At 32.1% G+C, this 24,773-nt stretch overlaps 6 protein-coding genes across 9 annotated transcripts in view; 4 read left to right on the top strand and 2 right to left on the bottom strand.

Annotated features, from left to right (window-relative positions):
* Window positions 1–626: 626 nt before the first annotated feature.
* Wdr82 (WD repeat domain 82) lies at window positions 627–2,231 on the top strand. The gene has a single exon (XM_013325565.1). It carries the CDS (start codon window positions 922–924, stop codon window positions 1,867–1,869), a length of 948 nt encoding a protein of 315 aa, XP_013181019.1. The 5' UTR covers window positions 627–921; the 3' UTR covers window positions 1,870–2,231.
* Window positions 2,232–3,522: 1,291 nt separating this feature from the next.
* l(3)77CDf (phosphatidylserine synthase 1 homolog l(3)77CDf) lies at window positions 3,523–8,045 on the top strand. The gene is made up of 7 exons (XM_013325906.1): window positions 3,523–3,918; window positions 4,005–4,263; window positions 4,358–4,668; window positions 5,118–5,372; window positions 5,772–5,994; window positions 6,354–6,408; window positions 6,743–8,045. The coding sequence occupies exons 1-6, from the start codon at window positions 3,731–3,733 to the stop codon at window positions 6,402–6,404; spliced, it is 1,287 nt and encodes a 428-aa protein (XP_013181360.1). The 5' UTR covers window positions 3,523–3,730; the 3' UTR covers window positions 6,405–6,408; window positions 6,743–8,045.
* Window positions 8,046–9,653: 1,608 nt separating this feature from the next.
* LOC106127736 (golgin subfamily A member 2) lies at window positions 9,654–12,989 on the bottom strand. The gene is made up of 4 exons (XM_013325962.1): window positions 12,787–12,989; window positions 11,754–12,704; window positions 11,184–11,423; window positions 9,654–10,644 (listed from the first exon to the last, which is right to left on the bottom strand). The coding sequence occupies exons 1-4, from the start codon at window positions 12,826–12,828 to the stop codon at window positions 9,829–9,831; spliced, it is 2,049 nt and encodes a 682-aa protein (XP_013181416.1). The 5' UTR covers window positions 12,829–12,989; the 3' UTR covers window positions 9,654–9,828.
* Window positions 12,990–14,020: 1,031 nt separating this feature from the next.
* Window positions 14,021–14,983, top strand: LOC106127508 (alpha N-terminal protein methyltransferase 1-like). Its single transcript, NM_001312385.1, is given in 2 exon segments — window positions 14,021–14,581; window positions 14,665–14,983. Coding segments are annotated over 2 exon segments (723 nt in total). The 5' UTR covers window positions 14,021–14,138; the 3' UTR covers window positions 14,945–14,983.
* A 1,399-nt stretch (window positions 14,984–16,382) lies between these two features.
* On the bottom strand, window positions 16,383–18,940 carry LOC106127779 (uncharacterized). Of its 2 annotated transcripts, XM_013326019.1 has the most exons (3): window positions 18,842–18,940; window positions 18,456–18,701; window positions 16,383–18,042 (listed from the first exon to the last, which is right to left on the bottom strand). In XM_013326019.1, the coding sequence occupies exon 3, from the start codon at window positions 18,033–18,035 to the stop codon at window positions 16,464–16,466; it is 1,572 nt and encodes a 523-aa protein (XP_013181473.1). In that variant the 5' UTR covers window positions 18,036–18,042; window positions 18,456–18,701; window positions 18,842–18,940; the 3' UTR covers window positions 16,383–16,463. The 2 variants fall into 2 exon arrangements, with proteins under 2 accessions (XP_013181473.1, XP_013181472.1); XM_013326018.1 differs by having other exon boundaries at window positions 18,456–18,940.
* Window positions 18,941–19,616: 676 nt separating this feature from the next.
* Kua (Plasmanylethanolamine desaturase Kua) overlaps window positions 19,617–24,773 on the top strand; it is a 6,599-nt gene continuing 1,442 nt past the window's right edge. The window contains exons 1-4 of one of the 3 annotated variants that reach the window (XM_013325924.1): window positions 19,617–19,774; window positions 19,919–20,221; window positions 20,627–20,832; window positions 24,051–24,269. In XM_013325924.1, coding sequence (XP_013181378.1) covers window positions 19,963–20,221; window positions 20,627–20,832; window positions 24,051–24,269 — 684 coding nt within the window. In that variant the 5' untranslated portion in view covers window positions 19,617–19,774; window positions 19,919–19,962. Of the gene's footprint in view, window positions 19,847–19,918; window positions 20,222–20,626; window positions 20,833–24,050; window positions 24,270–24,773 lie in introns of all 3 variants that reach the window. The other 2 variants (XM_013325922.1, XM_013325923.1) reach the window with 2 other exon arrangements.

The raw sequence follows: 24,773 nt of genomic DNA, 5'->3' as shown, positions 1-24,773 counted from the left end.
AGATTTAACTTTCCCTTTTATTATTTTACACAGCTCATCGTCCTTTATCCACGGCGGCCACATTGAATGCCGACATTTATGAACAGAAAATGCGTTGCGTGCCAGTGACGTCACACGAATCAGTTAGCCGCTGACATCATCCATTGCCGCAAGTGTTGTGTTGTAACCGTATACATTAACCCACGACAAGAAAACACTCGTAACTATACAAAAAATCCGGGTAAAGTAGATGACATCGACAAATCCTTTTATTCTATTGCGAGCCGTGCGTACAGTGCGTACGGCGCGGGCCAATGGACGCCTACTTAACTGGCGCCCGCTACGCCAGTGTCGGGTGCCAGTTAGTTAGTCCTGGCGTAATTAAACTAAGAATTACCGTTAGTCACATGTTCTAAGTTGTTCGTTCTTTAAGTCGAAATTTCCAATATAAAGGAGTTTAGACCAAAACTGCTTGGTGCTTTCATTAGCAGTCTTCTCACCAAACACAACGATGCAAACCCCTTCAGTTGCGTTAGCTCCGCTTTACAACTTGGAGTCAGAAATGACTGTAATAATAGGATAATTATAGGATTCCAATTATCAAAAACAATTGATACTTTAATTTTATTATTCTTTATAAAAAAATATTCGCTCGAAAATCTTACACAATATGGTTTTAAGTCAATTCAAAGTAACTCTTACAACTAAACTGTAACCTGCTGTAACTGTAATCCGTACTTTTAGATTTACACTCTGTGACAAACAAAGAGTAACATTATAATATGGTGGACGATGGGCGCGCGATCTTGAGAATAATTACCTGAGTGTCATGTTGAATTTTTACATACTTCATAAAACACCGATGTTATAAATTCTGTAGCTCATGAGTTAGTAAATTTATTACTAAGATTAGAGATTTGAAAGTTGTTGATAAAAATCTAAATGATGAAACTGGTCGATCAAGTTGTTAGAAGTTTTAAGGTAGCAAAAGTGTTTCGGGAAAACACAGACAAAATAAACAGTATAGACTTTTCACCTAATGGCGAAACCTTAATATCGTGCAGCGAAGATGATCAAATTGTTATATATGACTGTGAAAAGGGCACCCAAATGATAACTGTTAATAGTAAGAAATATGGTGTCGATTTAATACATTTCACACATGCCAAAAATACAGCTATTCACAGTTCGACTAAAGTTGATGACACTATAAGATATTTGTCACTACATGACAATAAATACATCAGATATTTCCCAGGTCATACGAAAAAGGTTGTCACACTTTGTCTGTCTCCTGTAGAAGATACATTTTTATCTGGTTCTCTAGACAAGACGTTGCGTCTTTGGGATTTGCGATCCCCTAATTGTCAAGGCCTAATGCACTTATCAGGGCGGCCTGTAGCCGCATATGATCCTGAAGGACTGATATTTGCAGCTGGAGTAAATTCTGAAAGCATAAAATTGTATGACTTAAGATCATTTGACAAAGGTCCTTTTGTCACATTTAAACTAAATCAAGAAAAGGAATGCGACTGGACTGGATTAAAATTTTCACGGGATGGCAAAACTATGTTAATAAGTACAAATGGATCAATTATACGTTTAGTTGATGCGTACCATGGAACTCCACTGCAAACATTCACTGGACATTTGAACAATAAAGGCATCCCAATTGAAGCTTCATTTAGTCCTGATTCTCAATATATTTTTAGTGGATCTACTGATGGCAGAGTGCATGTCTGGAATGCTGATACTGGGTACAAAGTTTGTGTACTAAATGGAGATCATCCTGCACCAATACAATGTGTTCAATTTAATCCTAAGTTTATGATGTTAGCATCTGCATGTACAAACATGGCATTTTGGCTACCAACAATTGATGATGTTTAATTTTCATCTTTAGTGTCTTTGTCTAAGTACCTTATAATTTGTTATTTGACGGCAAGGAAAATTAACTTTGTATTTTATGTTAAAAAACATTGTTGTTTTCACGATATACAATTTAAATCTAATAAATTGTCTGTAAGTTCTGCCTTGCAATTGATGTTTAAAGATAGTAGGAAAATCATAAATTATTATAACAATAACTTTTAAACAATATGCAGCCATTTTTCGATAAGATTGCATTAAATATATGTAGTAAATAGTACATGCATTTAGTTTTCATTCCATGTAACATTCTATTTTATCTTATAATAGTTAAATTTTAAGATTTTCTTAACTATTAGTGTTAGTACTACTATTTAGAAATATGTATTTCCACCTAAACTTTGAATGACTTGAAATAACACAGAAATAAAGTGTTTTATTTATTTCATCCTTTGCATGTAATAGTTTTAATTTATGCACATAAGAAATAAATCTAAGTCTATAATTATAAAAGAAGAAACTGGTTGACATGCTGATAATATATTTATACCTCTAGACAGAGCATTCTTAGTCGAGGCACGAAAATTAATTGTGTTACTTTTTCTTCTTTTAATTTCTAGTAGACCTCATTATTTCATTTCGATGATTTTGCCAACGTCAATTTAATTGTGTTAGAAGGCCTCCAGTGGATTTTTTTTGGTAAATTCCCTAGAGTTGTCATTTATATAAAAAGTAAATCAGAAGAACCTCGTTTCTCATATATTTCATTTCTTATTTCAGAGTAAAGTTGAACAATATAAATAATTGCGACTTTTTCAAAACACTAATTAATTATTTTATAACAATATTAAGTTTTTTAGTTTATTTTAAATTAATCTTACTAATACCAAAAAAGGCGAATGTTTGGATGGATGGATGTTAAGTGTGTCTGTTTAAGATTGATTAGTTTGACAACTAACGCCTGTGAAATATCGAATTAATTTTGTATGGGTGTTAATGTTGTACTTAATGGACGGTTGTCATAGTGTCGGACCGTACGCGCGTAACTAAAAACTATGATCTAATTAAAATAGGTCTAATTATAAATTTAAATGAACAAATAAGTATTTTACTTTAGGTATTTTATTACTTTTCCAATTTATTACAGTCATATGGCTATATATTTTAACGCACAATTAACTAAAAAACATTACACATATTTTTGTTTGTCAATTGTGTGGTATGCAAGTGGCCAGTTTAGACAAATGATTAATTTCTTCTAATACTTGGCCGCGATAATAGGCGAAGCAAATGGAATACCTCGCCCAATCTTTGTAGCGGGCTAAAGAATTACTTTTAATGTTATTGTTGATAGCAGTTTATGGGTATGTTTTATTCTGATGGTACCGATGACATTGAGTTAAAATATACAATTGTTCATTTTTTTCATCGAGGGGAATACTTGGACATATATTTAGAATTATATTTCAGGGTGTATAGACAGACTAATTCAAATTCTTCAAATACAAGGTACTCACAAAGTATCTATCAATTGTATCTCAGAAAAAAAAAGATTTTTGTAATTATAAAAGCGTGTTTTGACATAAGTTTGACATTTGACATTCCGTTCGTTCGTTTCCGTTTCACTTTTTCCAATCGAAATGTAGTCTTCGTTCCTTATGCTTATTCTTCTTAGTGATCTTTGAAGTGAATAGGTTAAATTAGTTATAATAATTTACTTAAGTTATAATTTCATTACGAAATATACCGGTATTGGCTATTGTAAAATTATGCCACTAAGTCACTTTCTTTACGAGTGAAGTTTATTCTATGTAGTACCCAAAAATTACTATTATATCACTCCAATTATCCTTCTGTATAATTTAAATGAAATAACTGAACAATGCGAAAAGTCAACGAAAAGGCAATGAAGAATATTAATAATTACGCATCCAATGATTATGTGGATGCCTTTAGTTATATAAATGAAAGGCCAGTAGATGACATATCACTGGAATTTTTTTATAAACCCCACACGATAACTCTTTTGGCAGTTTCTATTGCTACTGTCATCTATACTGCCTTTGTAAGGTAAATAATATGTTTTGTATCAAGAAAATGGTAACTGTTATACCTGTTTAGTTTTGGAGTCACATTAATGTCTTCTTTTGTTTCAGAGATGAATCTACAATACAAGACAATATCTGGTCTGGCACCTGCTGTGTCGTTTTCTTCTTCCTCATTATATCCGTTCTAACCTTTCCCAATGGACCTTTTACAAGACCACATCCAGCAGTTTGGAGAATTGTATTTGGAGCTTCAGTACTTTATCTTCTCGCACTCTTATTTTTGCTATTTCAAAGTCACTCCACTGTAAATGAAATAATGTATTGGATTGATCCAAATCTACGAAACTTTCATATTGATATGGATAAGGTAGTTGTTGATTAATTCTACTTTTTGTGTAGTATAATGTCCCTTAAACAATTATATCATATTTGCTTATATTAATTTCTTATGACTTTTACAGGAATATGCCGTGAATTGCTCTGACATTTCCATAGCCAAAGTTTGGTCTCATGTTGATGTTTTTGCTTGGGGTCACTTCTTAGGATGGATGTTTAAAGCAATTCTGTTCAGACATACGGGCCTACTATGGGCCATTTCAATTATGTGGGAAATTACTGAAATAGCATTTGCACATTTACTTCCTAACTTCCTAGAGTGTTGGTGGGACTCCATAATATTAGATGTCTTAATTTGCAATGGTTTTGGTATTTGGTGTGGTTTAAAAATATGTAAAGTTTTAGAAATGAGAGAATATAAATGGGTCAGTATAAGGTAATCATTTAACACTATTAAAGCATGCTTTATATCATCTTTTAAAGTTCAAAAATATTCTTTTATCTATTTAAGAAAGAGTTATGTTTATAAAACACATTTATCACACAATTTATGACTGTTTTTTTCCACTTCACCACCAAGTGGAATGAAATATTAAAATGTTTATTCTGTGTGTTTGAAACATCTAAAAAAAATGGCACATGTTGGAACAAAAAGTTTGAATACAATGTGTTGGTGGTCAGGTTGTTTCAGAAAGGCAGATAATATTTTGGAATTCTCTTTTTGTCATAAGAAATGCAAAAACAATCATTTGCACCAAATATAAAAAAAAGTATTTAAATGAATAATATGAAAAAATTTGTATATGGACATCTCAATTTCATTTATCTGCATAGATAATTTTATATGGCTACTGATGAAGAATTAAATTTTTGTCAATGTTTCAGGGACATTTCTTCAACTACAGGCAAAATTAAAAGAGCTATTCTTCAATTTACACCAGTACAATGGACACCAGTTAGATGGCTGGATCCCAATTGCACTTACATGCGATTCTTTGCTTTAAGCCAGTTGGTTGTATTTTGGCAAATATCTGAACTTAATACTTTCTTCTTGAAACATATATTTGAAATGCCTCCATCACACCCTTTAGTGATTGCACGGCTGTGTCTCATTGGAGTGATTGTAGCCCCATCCGTCAGGTATGTGTTTTTAAAAAAAGTATGTTATATAGGTCAATATTTTAAAACTAAATTGTATCTATTATTCATACAAACTTGGAATTCCATTTTGTACCCACCCCTTTATGGGATATGTTTCGGAAATCCCTTTTTTAGTATTTGTCCACGGAGTAACAAGCAAGATCTAAAATAGCTGGATAAAGTTCATATAGAGATATGTTATGTACAGTAGTTATTAGTAGTAATGATCAGTTATTCTTTTTGTAACTCCATGACCAGCGTGTTTTTACATGAAGTAGGATATTAATTGCTAGAGTGTTTATATAGATTTTCAACACTAATGTACAACTAATGTTGAGAGAGTATAAATTCATACTTATAAAATAACAATTTTATGAATCTAGATTTTTTCTATTTTAGGCAATATTACACATATGTGACGGACTCAAGATGTAAGAGAGTGGGTACTCAGTGTTGGGTGTATGGAGCTATCATGGTAACTGAGTCCATGCTATGTATTAAAAATGGCAAAGAACTATTTGGTCAAGCTCAAGTTTGCAATGTTATTGTTTGGCTAGTTATTCAAATTTTAGTGTCAATAGGTTGTGTATATGGGGTAGTCTTGTACCATCGATATTTTGAGGTAAGTTATTTAATAAATTCTTTGTTACTCTTTGCCATCAAGTACAGAAATTTGCAACCAATAATTATTATAAAACAGAGTGTGCCCACTGTCCAACTGTTGTTAATTGATTTCTACATATGCTGTGCGTCACTTAAAGTGTGGTAGTTAAAATCACTCATAATATTAAAAATTAATATAGAATTTTGAAATATAGAACGCTATAACCTTATGGTAACAATAGGTTATCACTATTGTGGTTAAAATTTTATGTAAAGATTAGAAAGAACATAATAAGAAATAGAACCTCTGGTGACAACCATTAGCACCTGTATAACAGACACCTCGTTGTTGATTATATTATGTAATTTTATTTTCAGCCGTCTGTAAACTTGAATGTGGAGACCCCCAAAAAAGACAAACAGAATTAAAAAGGTAAAGTAAACCATAATAATAGTGACCCTACTTTGAACACTGAAAAAAATATTTGATCTTTTCTGTCAACAACTTTGAAGCCTTCTAGTGTTCAAATAAACCAACTTTGGATGGTTTGGAAGGTTATATCAGTGATTTTTCGGCCGCATTTCATAGTCTAAAGTAGTCTTCCGATGTATATACATACTTTGTAGACACCTCCATTTTTTGAATTTAACATATAAGGCTGGGGGGTTGTCAGTGTTTGATAACTTCATATGTGCATGATTAATTATGTAAAACAAATTATGAAAAAATTCCCACTAATATAAAATATTTTATCATGTTGTTTCAGATATGACAGACTTGATATTATTAAAATTAGATCTATGTTGTGATGTTAATAGCCTAATGATTGACTGCTAAATATTATTCAACGTATTCTAGAGACGCCAAATATAATTTATTAGATTTACTATTAAATTATTATTGTTCTGACTTCTTCCTGTAGATTTAATATTATGAAAGTCAAGTATGTGATACTGCTGGTACTATGACCAAAGTGTGTTTGGGATAGTAACTGCTGGCAATTGTTATCCATAAAGGCATTTTACCTTTGTTTTAAGCTCTAGTCTGAAGTTTAGTTTAAGATTGTGATGTCATTTAAATGATTAATATCAGACACAAAAACTTTCCATCGATGTAATTTTTGCGTAGCGACTTTAATTTTAGTAGGTTTTAATCTAATTGGTGAATAGAAATGAAATACGGATTTCTTTTCTCACACTTAATTGATGACTTTGATTTACATTATAACAGATACAAGAGTATACTGCTGATCTTGATAGAAAAGTATGAAGGAGATATGACTTAATTATTACTTTTTGAGTTAGTGCGTCTATCAAATGTATATCAATTCAATACAACATGTCAAGAAGTAAATTGTTGTTTTATTGCAAGACAGTCAAACTAAGTTAAAAAATAAAGAAATAAATATTAAATGTTTTATATCTAATACTTACAAACAATTTGCAGATAACTGTAATAAAAAAATAATATTGTATTATTGTTGCCTTGCAATTATACAACTATGTTTCGCCAATGTTTCCCATTATACTAATCGTTTCTCATAATTATATTGCCATTTATTAAATGTAAAAATTGACGTAAGAAACTTTATACATTCATACAATTAGTACATCAAATACTATTAATGGTTTTAGTGATGTGCCGGAACATTAAAATGCATAAATGTGGATATGAGTTATTGACATCGAATTGCACGGATATGGATCCTATATTGTTTCAACTCAAATTCGAGTCGTTTTTCTATTCGATTGGAAGGGTGTGTTAATTAATTATTGTTAATATCTGCAATTTATTCATAGAATGTGATAGTTAGGTGTTTGTGATTAATATTGAATGTTTTACTGTCACCCTAGTTTCGAAAGAAACTTCGAAGATCCTAATTATTCGTCCCATCTCTTGATGTCTATGTTGTCTTACCGTGGGTTTCTGACACCAAAATCTCTGTGTTAAACGTATCGTCAACCCGTCATTATCTTGGATAACAGAGAGATAGATAGCAATATGTTTTAAACGGAGATTTAGGACTCAGAAAACCACGGTTAATAATATAATCTGTAATTTTAATTAACTTAAGTCATTCCAGATATTTTTGTTATGATTTATTTATTTAGAGTTACATATATTTGAAATGAAATTATGCGATATTTATTGCGAATATCCTCTGATACGGATATTCGGCACATCACTAATTGTAATTTGGTACACATTATTGCTGAAAGTGTAAATGTCACGGGCAAATCGTGTACTTATATAACGGCAGTTCGTAAACGTGACATTTTATAGTTTGTTGCACTGTTACCAGTGCCTGCCAGTCCTTTATACACGATACAGAAAATTTTAAAATATAACATATGTTTAAAATGTTATTGGGGTTGCCACGTTACTGCAGCGCCTCCACCAAGTTTGCTGAGGCTCGAACGGATGAAAACGCTGCGCCTCTTGCTATGATAAGTGGGATTCGGCGTTGCCGGTACAAATTACAAACTGCTTACGTGACTTACCTTTGACATAGGCAGTGCGTCGCCAGGTCGTGGGGAGTGGCTGTTAAACACCCCCTCTCCCTCTAGAGATTTGAAAACTATGAAATACATATATAAACTACTTCGAATAAGACCATATTGATGATAGGTGACCCTCCCTCCTCTTCGTAGGCCTTGCCTAGATCATCGGCTGGCGACGCCCATGTATATACAGATACATACATATACCTGTCTCGAATGAATCACTGATCCCATAGCAATAGTAATGTCTTTCGTTTAACTTTAATCTAGAAGCGTTACTGACGGGTATTGAGTGTTAATCTAGTTAATTTGTAGATTAAATGTTCCTTCAAATACGTGTTGTTTCTTATTTACATAAACCTTAAAAAAAATAGCTGTTAGCCGACAGACACTGACCGTTACCAGTTATTGAGTTCCCCACCTAACACCAAGAAACATACCAGCTTTCTCGTTTGGCGCCTCCTTTTTTATATGATAAGGGTCAAACGAGCAGAGGGACCAATGAAGTAATCATAGACGCCACATTCGAATCATCAGAACAGAAAATTTTTATATAGTCAATTTGCTCCTTCTTAATCCTAATATGTACTTATTGTTTTCTTTCCAAAGTCAACATTTACCAATTGCCTCGGGAACAACACCTAGTAACTGCTGGTACCAAAGAGTATATAAAATACATGTGTGTATGTAATACCAAAAAATCATCTTTCGTACATATGGTGTGTTTGCGTAGCTGACAACGATTTTGTCTGTATATTTGTCCACATCTCCAATAAATAAATCCAAGATGGCCGCCGTCACATAATGGCAGATAGCATATTTTTCACAACCTTCGGAATGGGCATGACTACAGAGAACAACGAAAATTCCAATGGATGGAAAGCCAATTTGGGCATAATGGTAACACTCAAATCAATTATTTTTGGATGTTTTGTGATTGTTATATTGGTATTTCGTAAGTTCGCGCCAACAGTGCAAAATTTAAAAAAAACATCAAGTTTATTGAAATCGATAGTTACAAGAGAATTTCAATGGAAGTTTAGGTTGATTTGTGTAATCAAATATAACATATAATAGATGTAAACTTAGCCTCGAAAATAACACTGACATTAAGACAGGAATAGGACCACACGAACGAAGTTACTTGCGACAACGAGTAATAAATAAACTATTTAATATGTATAATAGTTTATTAAACAAATGATAAATGTTGTGTAAAACTTCACTGATAAAGAGACTATCAACTGGGTCTAGGTCATCATCACTTTCGACACTTTAATTTTCTTATATGTACATTTTACATTGGGTCAAAGTTCGTCGCCATTTTCATAGGATCTTGGTTGTTAAAAAATTAAACATCTATAAGTTGTCCTGAACAACAATTGCATGGGTAAAAGTTTTTGAAGTCTAGCATTTTATGATTTAAGGATATCAAGGAACTGGTTTTTACACTTAACATTAATTCCATTACCTTATCTAAATCATTCTTTCTTGATTCATCTTGTAAAAATTTCTTCAATTCATCATCATTTGCAAATCTCAAAAGTAAGTCATTTAGCTCTTCCAATTGCATCTTTAATTTATTACTTTCTATTTGAAACATTTTGATCTGTTCACTCCGGTCTTCATCCCGTTTTTTCAATAAACTGCGCTGTTGTTGGTACAAAGCTATGTATTCACATATTGTATCTGTTTCATTTTGCAGTTGCAAAATTATGTGTTCTAGTCTATGTTTTTCATCAGATAAATTTGCAACTTCATCCATAATATTTAAAAACCTCTCTTGCAGTTTTAACATTGCATCTTCTTTGGCAATGCTCAATCTTATTTCCTCATCATCAATTTCAAGCAAATCTCTTCTTTCATCGAACTCTTGGTTATGAACATGAATGGCATCATTTTCATTGCAATTTATATCCTTTTCTTCTTTACTAATGGAACTTTGGTCTTTTTCTTTAGACTGATGGTAATTTTCGAGAGACTTCTCATAATTATTTTCTAAAATACGGCAACTATTCTGCAATCTTATCATTTCATCATCCTTAGCCTTTAATTTGTTTTGGACACTTTTTAAATTTTCCTCTATGTCAGCAAGTTTTAGCATCAATTCCTTATTAAGTTGCTTTTCATGAGTCAATTTGTCTGTTAAATCTAATTTGTCTTTACTCTGAAATCAAACACAAACAAATTTTATTTATGTTACAAAAATATTGATGAAAAATCGCATTTAAATTTGTTACATTTATAATGAAGCTTTGTGATTGTTAAATAACTTTACTAAAGATTAACAAAACAGTCATATTTGACATAATTTTACAGGTCTGTTGTTGTCAATTGTTTACTAGCCATCGCCCGTGGCTCCGTCCGCGCGCAATTAAAAAAAAACTTTGTAGCCTATCTGTTCTTCCAGACTATGTTCTACATCTATGCCAAATTTCAGCAAGATCTATGTAGCTGTTCTGGAGATACTTTCAAACAAACATCCATCCATTCAGCCAAACATTCACATTTATAATATTAGCAAGATGGATAAGTAAAGGGTTTAAAATATACAGCAAGCATAACAGGATGGTGACACTTTACTCAGGCGACATTGCCAGTTATAATGCAATACATAATGACTGTTTTTTTAGGGTCATTATTCCATTCTGCCAGCATTACCATCCTTTGCCTTATGCAGAGAAACCATATATAGATGTAATTTACCATTTTTATAAAAGCAAATTCCAACTCTGTTAAATCAGTTTTTAGTTTTTTATTCTGTTCGGTTGCTCGCTGCGCTGCAACTTTGTCACTGGCAATGTCAGCATTTAGTTTAGATATACTTATGTTGTCCTGATCACAGTTAATTTCTTTGTTTTTATTGAAAGTTTCAATTTGTACTTGTTTTTCATAACACTTTGCTTGAAGCTCACTATATGCAGCACTTAATTCTTGAATTTTTTTCTGAAATTATTGCAAATATTACAAAACTTATCAAATATAGAATTAAAACTTTAGCAAAGCTTTTTTTCATATGTGAAAACAATACATTCAATTACTTTCAATGGAAAAACTATATGGCATATTGCTAGAGTAGTGCATATTTCACAATTTAATCTAAATCAAATAAAATATTATTGGCTTAAATAATTGCATTATGGGTTGAAGTTATCCTTTACATACCTAATTAATTTAAATAAATAACCCATCTTCTGTAATAGTTGTATAGTAAATTTTTCAATTTATATTTTGTCTATAGATTTTGGTTGAAAATAGATAAATTAAAAGGAATACCTCTTTAGTTTTAATTGTTTCTTGTAGTTTTAACACATTTTCATGTTCTTCAACTTTTTTGGATTGAAAGTTTTGAAGTCTTATTTCCATTTCACTTATTTGATCTACAAGGTTAGTTTCTCTGTTCTGCAACCTCTGAGTTTCCACACTTAATTCATTATTATTTGTTTCCATTACTTTAAGTTGTCTGTTGAGCTCACCAACATAATGCTCATAGTGTGAACTAATACTATCTCTTTCCTTTTGGAGTGATTGCATTTGTTGCTCTAAATTAGATATTTTTTGATAAAGTTGGTCATTTGATGTTTGTTCTTTTTGGTCTTGAGATACACTGATGTTAGACATGTTAGAGTTATTAGTCAATTGTTTCATCTGTAACTGGAGCACATCTATTTGGTTTTGAAGCATTGAAATATGATTAGTAAGTTGGGAATTTTCATTTTCTTTCACAGTTAACATTGTTTTTGTGAATTCTAATTGTTCTATTAAATTGGTGTTTTGTTCAGATAAAGCTGTGATTTTGCTTTGAAGATCCAATATTGTATTCTTTTGTAAAGAATTTTCATCATTTAAAACTTCATATTTGTTTTGAACAGTTTGCAATTCCATCTGCAAGCAGGAGACAGTTTGTGCATAAACATTTTGTTGTTCTACTGCTGAATTAAAACTTCTTTGTAATTCCACTAGTCGTTTTTCCAATGTTTTGACTTGTTCTTCAAGTTTAGTTTTATTAGTAATTAAAATTTCCGTCACATTCATGTCGCTTTTCTTGGGCGTTACACTATTTTTTATAAGATGATTATCACGATACGAATCGACTACATCATTAGCTGTAGTCAATTCTTTTACATTTACAATATCTTCTATCGCTTCTTTGTTTAAAGCACTATATTCCTGAGAGGAACTCGAAACTTCTGTACGTACCATTTTTTTTTCTTGGTGGTGTTTTAGCTGCAATTTACATTTATTTTTAAATATACTGACGTGTTATACACAACTCAATTTATGGCTAAAGAAGTAAGCAATTTTGTACCTTTTGCCTTGCAGCCGCTAGTTTAGCCGCTCGTTCGTCCATTATGATCTTGTGGTATTGTGTTCCTAATTGATTAATGGTTGTTAATAAAGTTTAATAAAATATTACTTTCGGAAAACTTATAAAACAATATGATAGATTTAATGATTGACAAAGAGTATGTAACTACCAGCAAAGAGTATAATACGTATACTATAGACTACCAAAGAGTATATAAAACTACTAGAGAAGAGTATAATAAGTATACTGTAGACTACCAGTAAGTACTTCGTATTTTTTTAATTTTATGACCTGGTAACATAGACCTTTAGGTCATATCTTATTTGGAAAGTACTTCGCAGTTCAACCAAAGGCATAGATTAATAACTCAGGCATAGAGCAGAGCGCCAGAGTAGTCTTTGACTGTATAGAAATGGACTAGACAAAGTGTTGCCGTTGTATTGCGTTGTACTAGTTGTCGCCCGCGACTCATTCAGCGTAGAATTTAACGAAAAGTTAATGACTAGCCTATGTGTTCATCCAGACTATGTTCTACATCTGTGCCAAATTTCATCAAGATCCGTTGAGCCGTACCCAACATATCTTCTAACATCTATCCATCCAAATATCTCATATTATTTGCATTTATAGAGAGTGCGAGTAGCTTACAGTAGAGAAGGTGAGGTGCTATACAGCTCTTTTCGAAGATGATCTAGTTCCAGCTCTCATAAAAAAATGAATCGGCAACACTGCGAATGCGTGTCTGCCAATGCCAATCTGTCAGTCGTCCCGCGTGCCCTGCAAGATATTCTTAGGAATACTGATACATATTTAGCGCTTTACAATTTTATACATCATACTGTAAAAGAGATATGAAACATGGTATCCCTGTTTTTGGAAATTTTGGATGATACTGGATTGACAAATCTACATGGATTGTAAATTCCAAAGATTATGATATAAAGACTTGGCTTTAGCCTTTACCCTTTTTTAAAATATGGAAAATTTAAGAAAATAAGACTTGGCTTCGGCCTTTATGGATTTTGAAGAGATGGAAAGAAGAAAAATAAGACTTGGCTGCGGCCTATACATTATAAAATTCTCTATATTCAAAATAAAAAAGACAAGGCTGTATGGCTTAGTTCCTTTGCCTGCTCTTTCGAGTGAATAATAAAAACAACAATCTGTCAGTATCTCTCGTTTCTTATCTTGTTTTCTTTTATGTTTTGTAGGTTATAATTCAAAGAGTATATAAAATATATTATAATTTATTATCTTGTTGTTTTATAATTACACTACACATCACACCACAACCTTTGAATATAATTTTATAACTGTAACTTCTAATATTGAAACATTCAAGCAAATGCAAAATGAATCATAGTACTTCAATTAATTATGAATTGTCACTGAAGTATTGGGCTGAAATTCCTCCGACTGTTGATGGAGTGCTTGGAGGGTTTGGATTTATCTCAAATGCTGATATTGAAGGATCAAAACTGTTCCTAAAATCATTATTTGCTTTAGATAATGGCCCTGCTCCAAATCTTGCTTTGGATTGTGGCGCTGGTATTGGCCGGATAACAAAATATTTATTGATACCAAATTTTGAAAAGGTCGATGTTATAGAACCTGATGAAAAATTTCTTAATGCAATAGCGGACTTTGTTGGTGATAACAAAAGTAAAGTTGAAACTTTATATAAAGTCAGCTTACAGGAATTTACACCAGAGAAAAAGTATGATGTCGTCTGGAATCAGTGGGTTTTAGGGTATTTAACTGATGAAGATCTTGTACTATATCTAATTAGATGCAGGTAAATTCCCTCACATTGAGAAAACATTTACTTGAAACAAATAAAATTATTAAAGTTAATATGTATATTTAATAAATTTCCAGAGATGCATTGACTGAAAATGGAGTTTTAGTTGTAAAGGAAAATGTCACCTCATCAGGTGCCACAGAAAAAGATGAGGCAGATTCATCAGTGACTAGATCATTAAGAGATTACATGAGAATTTTTAAGAAAGCAAATTTAAAAAGGATTAAACAATGTAAGCAGACCAACTTCCCTAGTGGAATTTATCCTGTGTATATGTTTGCTCTAGTACCAAACACAAGAGTACTAGAATTACCTTATACTACTAGATTGAGAAGCACACACAATAATGCTAAATAGAGCCCATATGAAATAAATAAAGTGTAAAAGGATCAAGTATTATTTTGGCTATACTATTTTATTTTATTCTAAATACTCAAAATGTTATCCATCAGTTTAGGTAGAGTTAGTTTAGATTTTGGTGCTCTACATCCTATGTAGTACTAAAGGAACTAGGAAATGGTCCTGCATTTACTATATATCGCTACTAGGTATCGCCCGCGACTCTGTACGTGCGAAATAAAAAAAAGTAGCCTATGAGTTCTTCCAGACTATGTTCCATGTGTTGGCTAAATTTCGTCGAGATTCGTTCAGCCGTTCTGGAGATACCTTCAAACAAGCATCCATCCATCCATCCATCTAAACATATGCATTTTTAAATTATTATTTTTTATATTTATATAAGATAATTATATAGAATACATTCGTGTTCCAATAATTATTTAAATAGAAATGGATAATACAAAATCGCTTCATTTTAATAAAAGTAAAACAGTTTTTTTATTCCTCCCTCAATTTTTGCGAAAGCGAGTATGACAACGTTTTGTTAACAAATTTATCTCTTTATATCCCATTCAATTGGCGACGTCGATGTGGAGGTGTGTGTTTTTCGGTGGATATCGCAAGGCAAGGCGAGGAGTGGCCACGTATAATTAATTGACAGAAATGACAATGATGACAGAAAACCTACCGCTGGCGCCACCTACTAATAGCTTTCAGTTCAGTTTTTCTCCCCATTTTTTTGACGAGAGCAAAGCTGCGAGACACTTGTGAACTGCGCTGCCTCAAGATGTGCAAAGGAGAATGACTAATCGGTTTTCTAACAAAATATCTTTAGGCCGCTCAATCGACGACGGCGAATGTACACCGCGACGGTATTCGATAAGTGCGCGATAACCTTAAGTCTAAGGCACCGTCCCAGACGCCGATGAAGGTCATTATATGATACATGATGTACACGGAGTTATATTTATATTCTTAATCTATTATCCTGTATATACAGGTATATCGAATGGTTTAAACAAATTGAACATCCATTTCTTTTTAAACATTACTTTCCTTTATTCCCGAAATACAGTATTGATTTAGTATTGGTCCGTTGCTTGTCAAATTGTGATAAAATAAAATGTAAAATGAGTAAACGTAAATTTATAAATGTTTTGATTAATATCAATCAACATTGCTGGAGAGATATTTTAAAGTAATCACAGTGATTATAATCTCATGTATTCTATGATTTAACTTGCTCCCTATTTAAAGCCTTACTTGAAGGTATTTGTCCAGAATTTCATAAAACTTTTTTTCGTCTTCGATTATATCTACGTGTACTAAAAAGAACTGTCCAAAATTTCAAGTCTACGCGTCGTCTAATAGTTTGGATTGTGTGACGCCATTTGACGATCTAGGGGATGGGACTAGTAGATTTTTTATTTTATTTTAAAGGAAACGCTTAACAAAGTATGTTCAATTTTTTTAATGGAAGTCTATTTAGAAATATATCGATACTCTACAGCAGTGCAGACCAATAGTGATTCCTTTGTCATGCATCATATCTTCTGATAGGGCTTGTGTCGATATTGAAGTTGTTAATTTTAATATAATTTCTTATAAACTCGCGATCACTATCTGTTAAAAGAGTCCAACTCTCTAGTTCTACTAATATTTCTAAGCTCATGCAACTATGGATTATTCTTTCAACAGAAGTAACAGTCATAAAGTCAGATTGCATAATACGCAATTCTCTCAGATGTATCAGTGGATTTTTCTCTAATACTTTAAATATGAAATCATCAGTGAATTGTATAGCTGTTCCAATATGAAGAAATTCTACGTTTACACAATTACTTAGCATGAATAATAACTGTTCATCAGTGCAAGTGCTCACGCACGTTAATTTTTTTAAATTTCTGAATGGTAATATATCAAGTTTTTTTGTATATAAAGATGTATGCTGTATCAATGAGCAATTGTAAAGAGTAAAATTTTCAAGCAATGGACACATTTGACTTATGTACATTAAAGCATTCAAATCGATTTGATCGACATGTTCAAGGTGTAAGCTTATAATGTTACAACCCTTAGCTTGAAGCACCTGTTTAATTTGGTCAGCATAAAAATCACATGATAATAATTTGAGATCGCACAAATGATCTAAACCTATCAATATCAAGAGATCGCTTTGCAAAGTGTTGTGGAAAACGGTCATGTTCCGAATCAAGGGACACATTTTCACCGCCAATTGTAAATGAGTATCGGTAGCGTAACGACTGACGTAAGTTTTTAATTTGAATTGCTTTAGTCCAATGTCTGTTTTATGTATGAATTCTAATACCCTACCAATCTCGTCACATCTGCCCACGTCTTCCAAATTATCGCAATGCAAAAGCAAATTCGTAAATCCTGTCCACGTAACGGACGTCCTATAGAGTTGTATGCTTTTTAATTTTTTTAGGTTACAAATGATGTCAACACTCTCATTTGATATGCATTTAGAAGAAGAAACATCTAGTGTTTCTAATTTTGGACAATTTTGTACAATACATATAAGGATGTTGTCAGTGCAATCGTAGTTTATAACAAGATATTTAAGGGAATGTAATTCTTTTAAGGATTGAATAATAGCACCCTCCATATCTGCTGTTTTCCACCCACCTGAGAGAGAACCTAAATTTAGATTTACCAAACCTTTGAGCATGTATAACTTGGCATAAAAAACTGAACGAATCATCTTAGGAATTCTATCAATAGACAGATACGTAAGATTTTTAGTGAACAGTACCTCAGACATTTTTACAATAACATTCATTTGAGTGACAAATTTTCCCATGGAAATTCTAAATCCATACGAATTTTTAGTTTTTTCTATTAAATCCGAAAGAGCTCTTATCGTCTCTTCTGCTAATGAGTCGTAAAGCATCCAAGGGACGTTAAAATCAAGATAAGTTCGAATAACGTCAATGCTCTGTGCTAGCACTACTTGAGCATTACTAATGTTTTCTTGAGCGAGTACTGTTGCCGGCGCCATTTGAATCTCTGCTTGTAACGCAATCCAATCGCCAAGTTTGCGTAAAGCTAATTTCTCCAATTTTTCTGGTTGCTTGTATCTCGACATTTTGAATCTGTAAAAAGTAATTATAGTTAATTTTAACTTCCGGCTTCGGCGCTTGTATCTAGAGAAGTTATGTAAAGGCGTGCTCTCTCTTGGGAGGGTGCTGTGTTCCTGTAGCCCCACTAATATGCACGCGAGGAACATAATGCCATTCGTATCTTTGCTTAGAATCATAACGTATTGCCGCAAATAATTGTCCTTAATCTTCAAGGGACATGTTGGTACCTTCTATTTTGAATTAGCTTTGAAATAACATGTGTATCACTATTCAGTAATACGTCGCAATAAGTCGGAATGTATTTATTATATTCGTATATTATATATATATATCTGTGACAAAAACGCACTAAAGTCAGAAATACTTATTATTTTATAAATAACTTTATTTTTAGTACATATCTTGTTATTGAATTGTGTACCCACCATTTATTTTATTCCAATGCACATTAGCTGACAAAATATATCTTAATTAATTGTCGTAGCAAATACTGCCTTAATAATTTCCTCTAATAAAACCTCTATAATCTGGGAGAGACGTTATAAGATAAAAGCACTGATCTAATTCACGGATCTATTTTTAATCACCTTGCAGAATGTGAAGTTCCTGTTACGTTGCCCTATAAATCTTTTTACTAAGAATGTTATTCCTTAAATTTGTGTGTTCTTTACCTAAAAATCATAATTATGATAACTTAATACAAAATGTTAAATTTAAATAACATTTAAAGTAAAATTATTTAGTTTGTTTCATAGAAAACTAGTGACTAGCCCAGGCTCCGCTAGATTGGCAAAACTTTTATAATACCTACGTATGATATGTTTCACACGCCCCGTAGTACGTATATGCACTCACAGGCGAATAATATTAAGATACTAGGTAGAGTATAGTTCCTCTAACGCTGAGGATAGCCTAGGCATCAATGTCCACCTCGGAGTTGATGCAGTCCGTTTTTCTGTCTTCTCTTTAAAAAAAAATTAATAATATTTCTTGTAATAAAAAATCCGTCAAATTTGACCAGCCGTTTTTGAAATTACCCGGAACAAACACGGAATTCCGGACAGACAGACTGGCAAATTTTCAAAATTAGTTATTTGTTAAAATTAACAAAAATATATAATACTATTATGTTATGTTCGCGAAGCGTGCTTATCCCATATTGTAATAATTTTGACAGTTCAATTTTATTTATCTGTAAATATATCGAGAAATTAAAACTAACAAAGTCATCCTGACAGCGTTACATTATAACAGTTTTTTGACATTGACGGCGGGGCGCCTTCAAGTTTAAAGGGTTACCAGTGAGCGAAAAGTTCCTTACTTCTTCCGAAATTCGTTCACGAAACGGCTCCAAGCAATTGATTTGCAACTAGTGTACTTAGTTTCGTTCAAATTACTTACTACTTATTAGATACATCCCCATTACCCCACAAAATTAATTTACACCACAGTTACCCCACTTGCAAAACATCATTCGTCATATTTTATGGAGTTTCAAAATTATGAAAATAGCAACATCAAACCGTACTGCTCCTGTTTCCTCATTGGTCGTAATATGATGCTGTCAAGACTGAAGATGACATTATTAGTTCACATTTTTTCCGACTGCCATAAGATCCTTATTTAACTATAATATAGTAGTATATAAAATGTCAATGTCAAAAAACTACCAAAAGATACATTCTTGGTCTTGGTCCTTGATGGACTGTAGGCAAATTGCTGTTTGAGTTGAATTGTAAAACTTGTAAGTTTATCGGACTTAGACAGCTGTGACTGTGTAATGATAAAATTATGACGCACAACGCGAATAATCTTTGTATGATGTTGCTATATCATAGATAAGCAAAAATATATTGATATTTCAGTTGTTGTCGTTTAATCTTTTCAGATTTTTTAGATTATATTGAACATTTTTACTAAACAGGTATAGAAATGACTCTACCACTCCCAATACCACCGTGTGCTAAAAGAGATGGCCTCAGTACCTTAGGATGTGAACGTTTTGAATATGCAAGTAGTATGGCTACTACATTATTGGCACCGGTAAAAACAGAACGAGAAATCCTTGAACATTCTATGTCTGAAGATGATCCTAATGCAAATACGCAATTAATGAGTGAAAGAGGTAAACAACCAAGATGGGGCCCACGGCATCGAGGTGCTCAAGAGCTTGCTGAGTTATATAGTCCAGGTAGGTTACTATTAAATTTGTAAATCGTACCTCTTAGCAACCAATAGCGTATATTTACTATGTACTTAAGTAAATTCCGTATATATTCAATGTATAGTTTATCTTTGTATTTTCTAAAATAGAGTTAGCAAAGTAGTGATGAGTGTCTGTGATGTCTTGACCTATCAAGATTTTTTTTTATATGTAATGTTTGTTAATTTCTTAATTTGATTTTACTGAAGCCTGTCATACTATTCAGAGAAATGAGTCATTTAAATAATTTTACTTCTGAAGTATTATAATTATAAGAATATACAATCGAAGTGTTAATACTTTTATAAACAAAGAATATGGGATTGCTGCGCAAAACCAAGACACCCTATATTAATGTTAACTAAACCACTAACAAGTATTCTTTGTAAACAGGAAAGAGACTTCAGGAATGGGTGTGTGTGGTGTTTTGTTGCACATTAACTGTTTGTGCAGGGCTGCTCATGGCCCGGTATGTCAGAGCAGATGCGTCACTATTCTTTGCAGCAATAGCAGGAGTGTTGACTGCAGACTTTGCCTCTGGCATAGTGCATTGGGCAGCTGACACTTGGGGAGCTGTAGATTTACCTTTAATTGGCAAGGTATATGAAGTGACTAGAGAATGATCATACAAACAAATAATTTACCACATGTTTGCCATTTTCATAATAATTTCATGAGATAAATAACTTACAGTATTACTAACTTATATCTATTATGTATGTTTTTGGTCTTTAAAACTAAAAAGACCATAAGACTAAAAAGAAGTCCTTAAAAATACTAACTGAAATATCTCACTTCAATTTTTTGTATCAAGTAACTACTTCTACCAATTAAATTAATACTTATCTCTTTTATCAATTGTCATTTATTAGGTTCAGGTATAATATTGATGCAAATAAAAATTGATAATACAATAAAAGTTCTCAAAAACTTTTAATATTATTTTTTGTTCAATATAAAAATTTCTATCTTTAGAACTATAATCATTTATTTACCGTATATATAATACATTTTCAATTTAATTTTATATGTATAATTTCTTTTCAAATGTTTTCTATTTCAATTTTCAAAATTTTAAATCATTGCGATGTCTTGAATCTAGATTTGTATGAAAAAGGCAACAAAAAAGTATACTGCTTTATGCATTGCTTAGCATAATTAATTCTGCACTCTTGGTAGATCTTTTCATATTAAAGTACATGCATGTGAAAAATCACACTTTAACTTTGCAATTTCTTAATATTTTATTAACACCTGTGGAAACTTTACTTTTTATTTGTTTTGTATAGTTATTAAGGTTTTGTATGGTACATGATCACTTACACTAACATGTTTAAACAGTTAGCAATTTAAAATTTGTATTCTTATGTTCACAGTAAATATATTTTTGTTCATGATATTCATAATTATAACTAAGCTAAAAGATTTTGTGTGAATCATATCCAAGCACAAACTATTATCTTGGTTATAAATTATTATAACAATTGTTTCATAATTATTTGAAAAAATTGGTACTATTTTAAGAGTAAATATTCTAACAGTTTGTTTCTGTGACCAAAGCCCCCTTTTAAAATATATTGTTCTATCTGTTTTGTCAAAAATAACAATAGGGATGACAATATGTTTTTTCACAGAGTTTTAGGTTTTTCTTTGAAACCTATATAATGTTATATTGACTAATCTTTAAAAAAAATTGACTTACATATGTGATTTGGGATCTTAAGTTTTGAAAGTCCCATAAATTGATTTAGGTATATGTGTTTTTTAGATTCATAACTACCATATTTTTCATCATAACCTGCCCCCTGGTTTATGGACGTTCATGTAAACATGGATTATTAGATATTTTCCAGACGCAAACTTGAAATTGTCAATTATTGTACAGATTGGTAATACATAAAGTTCATTTATTATACCAATTCTGTATATTATTTGTCGATTTTTAGCTTGCGCCCCAATTACAGAGAGGTGGGTGCCAAATGATTATGATTACGTTATGACTGTACCTCTGTGGATTTAGAATACAACAGACTTTTTTTATTATATTTGAGTCATATTTCTTCTTTCTCTCTCTGTGTCGTGTAACGAAATTTGATGCGACCTTGAAATTTGCTCTCCCGTTTTTTTATAATTAACATAACAATAAAAGACACTTGTATCACCACTAAATTTATATAGGCCAGTAACACATCGTTCTTCATGGTTTCTGTCAACACTTTAATATCAAATCATATCATATTGATCATAGCAAAAATCTTGCTTTCAAAAGACTCCTTATCAAGTTGCCTTCTGCACAAAAGCGCTACGGATCATAAATCTAATTGCTGTTGTTGAGTGGGTGTGGGTAGTGCATGGTGCTGGTTCCATTACATTGGGTTTCTCGCTAGTTACTTCTGGTACAAAAATAAAACTTACATTTAATTAGTTGACTATATGTGTAAAATTAAAGTCGACTGGGAATTGTAATTGTATTATTAACGTTACGTCGTTTGTATAATTTAATGAAATGGGGAAACCTGTCGGTCCTTTTATTGGATATTGTTTGATATTCATATTTGATGGCCGAAGTGGATGCTACTCTTTTATTCGCTACCTTTTTGGCTTTGGCATCACATTGCAAACAGAGTTACGATCATGGGTAAATCAGAGTGAGAGGGTTCGCTCCAAATGTTATCAAATGTTGTATACAACAAGGCAGATATTAAAGATATTCAGCTTTTAATAGCGTGAGATACAATTGTATTTCTCCATACAATAAATCTAATGATAATGAGTAATGAGATATATTGTTATTATTGACTTTAACATATGTTTTATTAAGCATCTTTTGCTAATAGAACCATAATACAGCAGGAAAGCAGTACAATACTTTAAAAACAAGGTTCAGGCTAAGCGCCATCTGCGCTCGGCCACCTCAAGCCCGGTGAAACTGTAAATGCCTCCTCAAGGCAAACAGTGACTACTCAGTCACAAAAAAAAACAATACTTTAAGGAATTGATAATGGCTCTATTCATAAGTCCATTATTAAATAATTTTAAAGTTTACTTCCACTAGGTAAGCTTTTATAGTCATATCATTTTAAAAAGAGCAAAATTATTAGATTGACGTAAATTGATTTGGTATAAATTCATAGTAAAATATTTTTTTACTAAATACACTAGTGTGGTCTAAATTAGACGTTTGCTAATTATTAATCGCAAAACTATGAAGCATCTTATACTTGAGATTCCTCTTCTTCACACAGTTGTAGTTTAAAAATACTTTTATTTTTCATGCATTGTATGAAAGGAACGTAATGTGCATTCTCTTTGCCTGTTTAAATCTCTTTTAGCCTCGCTTTATGGCTATTTTGAGTAAAATTTCCAGTACATTAATTAAATTCTTATTACCTATATTAGATGTATATAGTTTAACTGCTTAGTAAATAAACAGTTTAGTTATGGAATAGCTTGGGAAGAGAAATTGTTCACGCTCCAAGTTTGATCCAATAGAAGACAAGTGTAGATAGCGTAACGGAAAAAGAATTACCTGAAAATGCTGCAACAAGTGAATAACATTGGCGAAAGCTGTATAATCTTAATTTTTCGTTAAGTTGATCAACTGTCTGGCTTCTGTACAGATATGTTTGAATTGCTGTGTTTTAGATTATAATGATAACTTTGTTTATATACAGATATATAAAATTAAATTATTATATTTTTACAATACAGTTGCAATGATAATAAATGAGTCACACTGCGATTTCTAATTAAGACCTAGTAAATAAGGCAATACAATAACATGTTCGTTTAAAAATATTAAATGAAATTTTTCCAGAACTTTTTAAGGCCGTTTCGTGAACACCATATCGATCCTACTTCAATTACGCGTCACGATTTTATAGAAACAAATGGCGATAACTTTGCTATAACAGTACCAGTCCTGGCGAGGATCGTATGGCAGCTGCTAACGTACGATGCCGATCTCATTGCACAGCAATTCCACTGGATCGCTTATTGGTACCTATGCTGTATATTCGTCGCCATGACTAATCAGGTAAAATCCCCTGTTATACCTACATTTTCTACGTTATTTTTTTATATATTATAAGGTGGAGAACGCGAAATGGTCACCTCAATTTGCCGAAATGGCAAAGCGACCACTGTCCTTAGATATCCGCAAGTGCGTTAGGTTACTAATCGACGGAGGAGACACACTGAAATATAATATTTCCCCTTTCTATACGTGTCCTAATCTATCAAATCCCATTCCATTCTTTCACTGTATATTTATAATTATATTATTATATAATAAAATACATTTTATTATTTAGTACGACTATAAAGTTAAGGACCAGAATTTAAGCGGATATATCGCTTATCTTGTGGGATGGTTAACACAAAGTTAAAACTACAACCAGCTAGATTTTATATAATTTAATATGATATTAATTTACATTAAAATTTGTAAATTAAACTATACATTGAAAATAAAAAGTCGCGTGACAATAGTTTCTCACAAGGGAATAGGGCCTTAAGCCCGTTTGCATTTCCCCCCCCC

This window comes from Papilio xuthus, unplaced genomic scaffold (genome assembly GCF_000836235.2).
Source record: "Papilio xuthus unplaced genomic scaffold, Pxut_1.1 DF824655.1, whole genome shotgun sequence".
NCBI lineage: Eukaryota > Metazoa > Arthropoda > Insecta > Lepidoptera > Papilionidae > Papilio > Papilio xuthus.
Note: the sequence above shows the minus strand (reverse complement) of the source record. Positions and strands in the feature narration are given on the sequence as shown.

What these genes read in the sequence shown, in the direction of transcription:
- LOC106127779 (XM_013326018.1), bottom strand. Translation starts at nt 18,035, where the DNA reads ATGTCGAGATACAAGCAACCAGAAAAATTGGAGAAATTAGCTTTACGC.
- LOC106127736 (XM_013325962.1), bottom strand. Translation starts at nt 12,828, where the DNA reads ATGGACGAACGAGCGGCTAAACTAGCGGCTGCAAGGCAAAAG. An exon ending in AAACAATTAAAACTAAAGAG is followed by an intron (nt 11,424 to 11,753) that starts GTATTCCTTTTA and finishes CAATAATTTCAG; the next exon opens with AAAAAAATTCAAGAATTAAG. An exon ending in AATTTGCTTTTATAAAAATG is followed by an intron (nt 10,645 to 11,183) that starts GTAAATTACATC and finishes GTTTGATTTCAG; the next exon opens with AGTAAAGACAAATTAGATTT.
- Wdr82 (XM_013325565.1), top strand. Translation starts at nt 922, where the DNA reads ATGATGAAACTGGTCGATCAAGTTGTTAGAAGTTTTAAGGTAGCAAAA.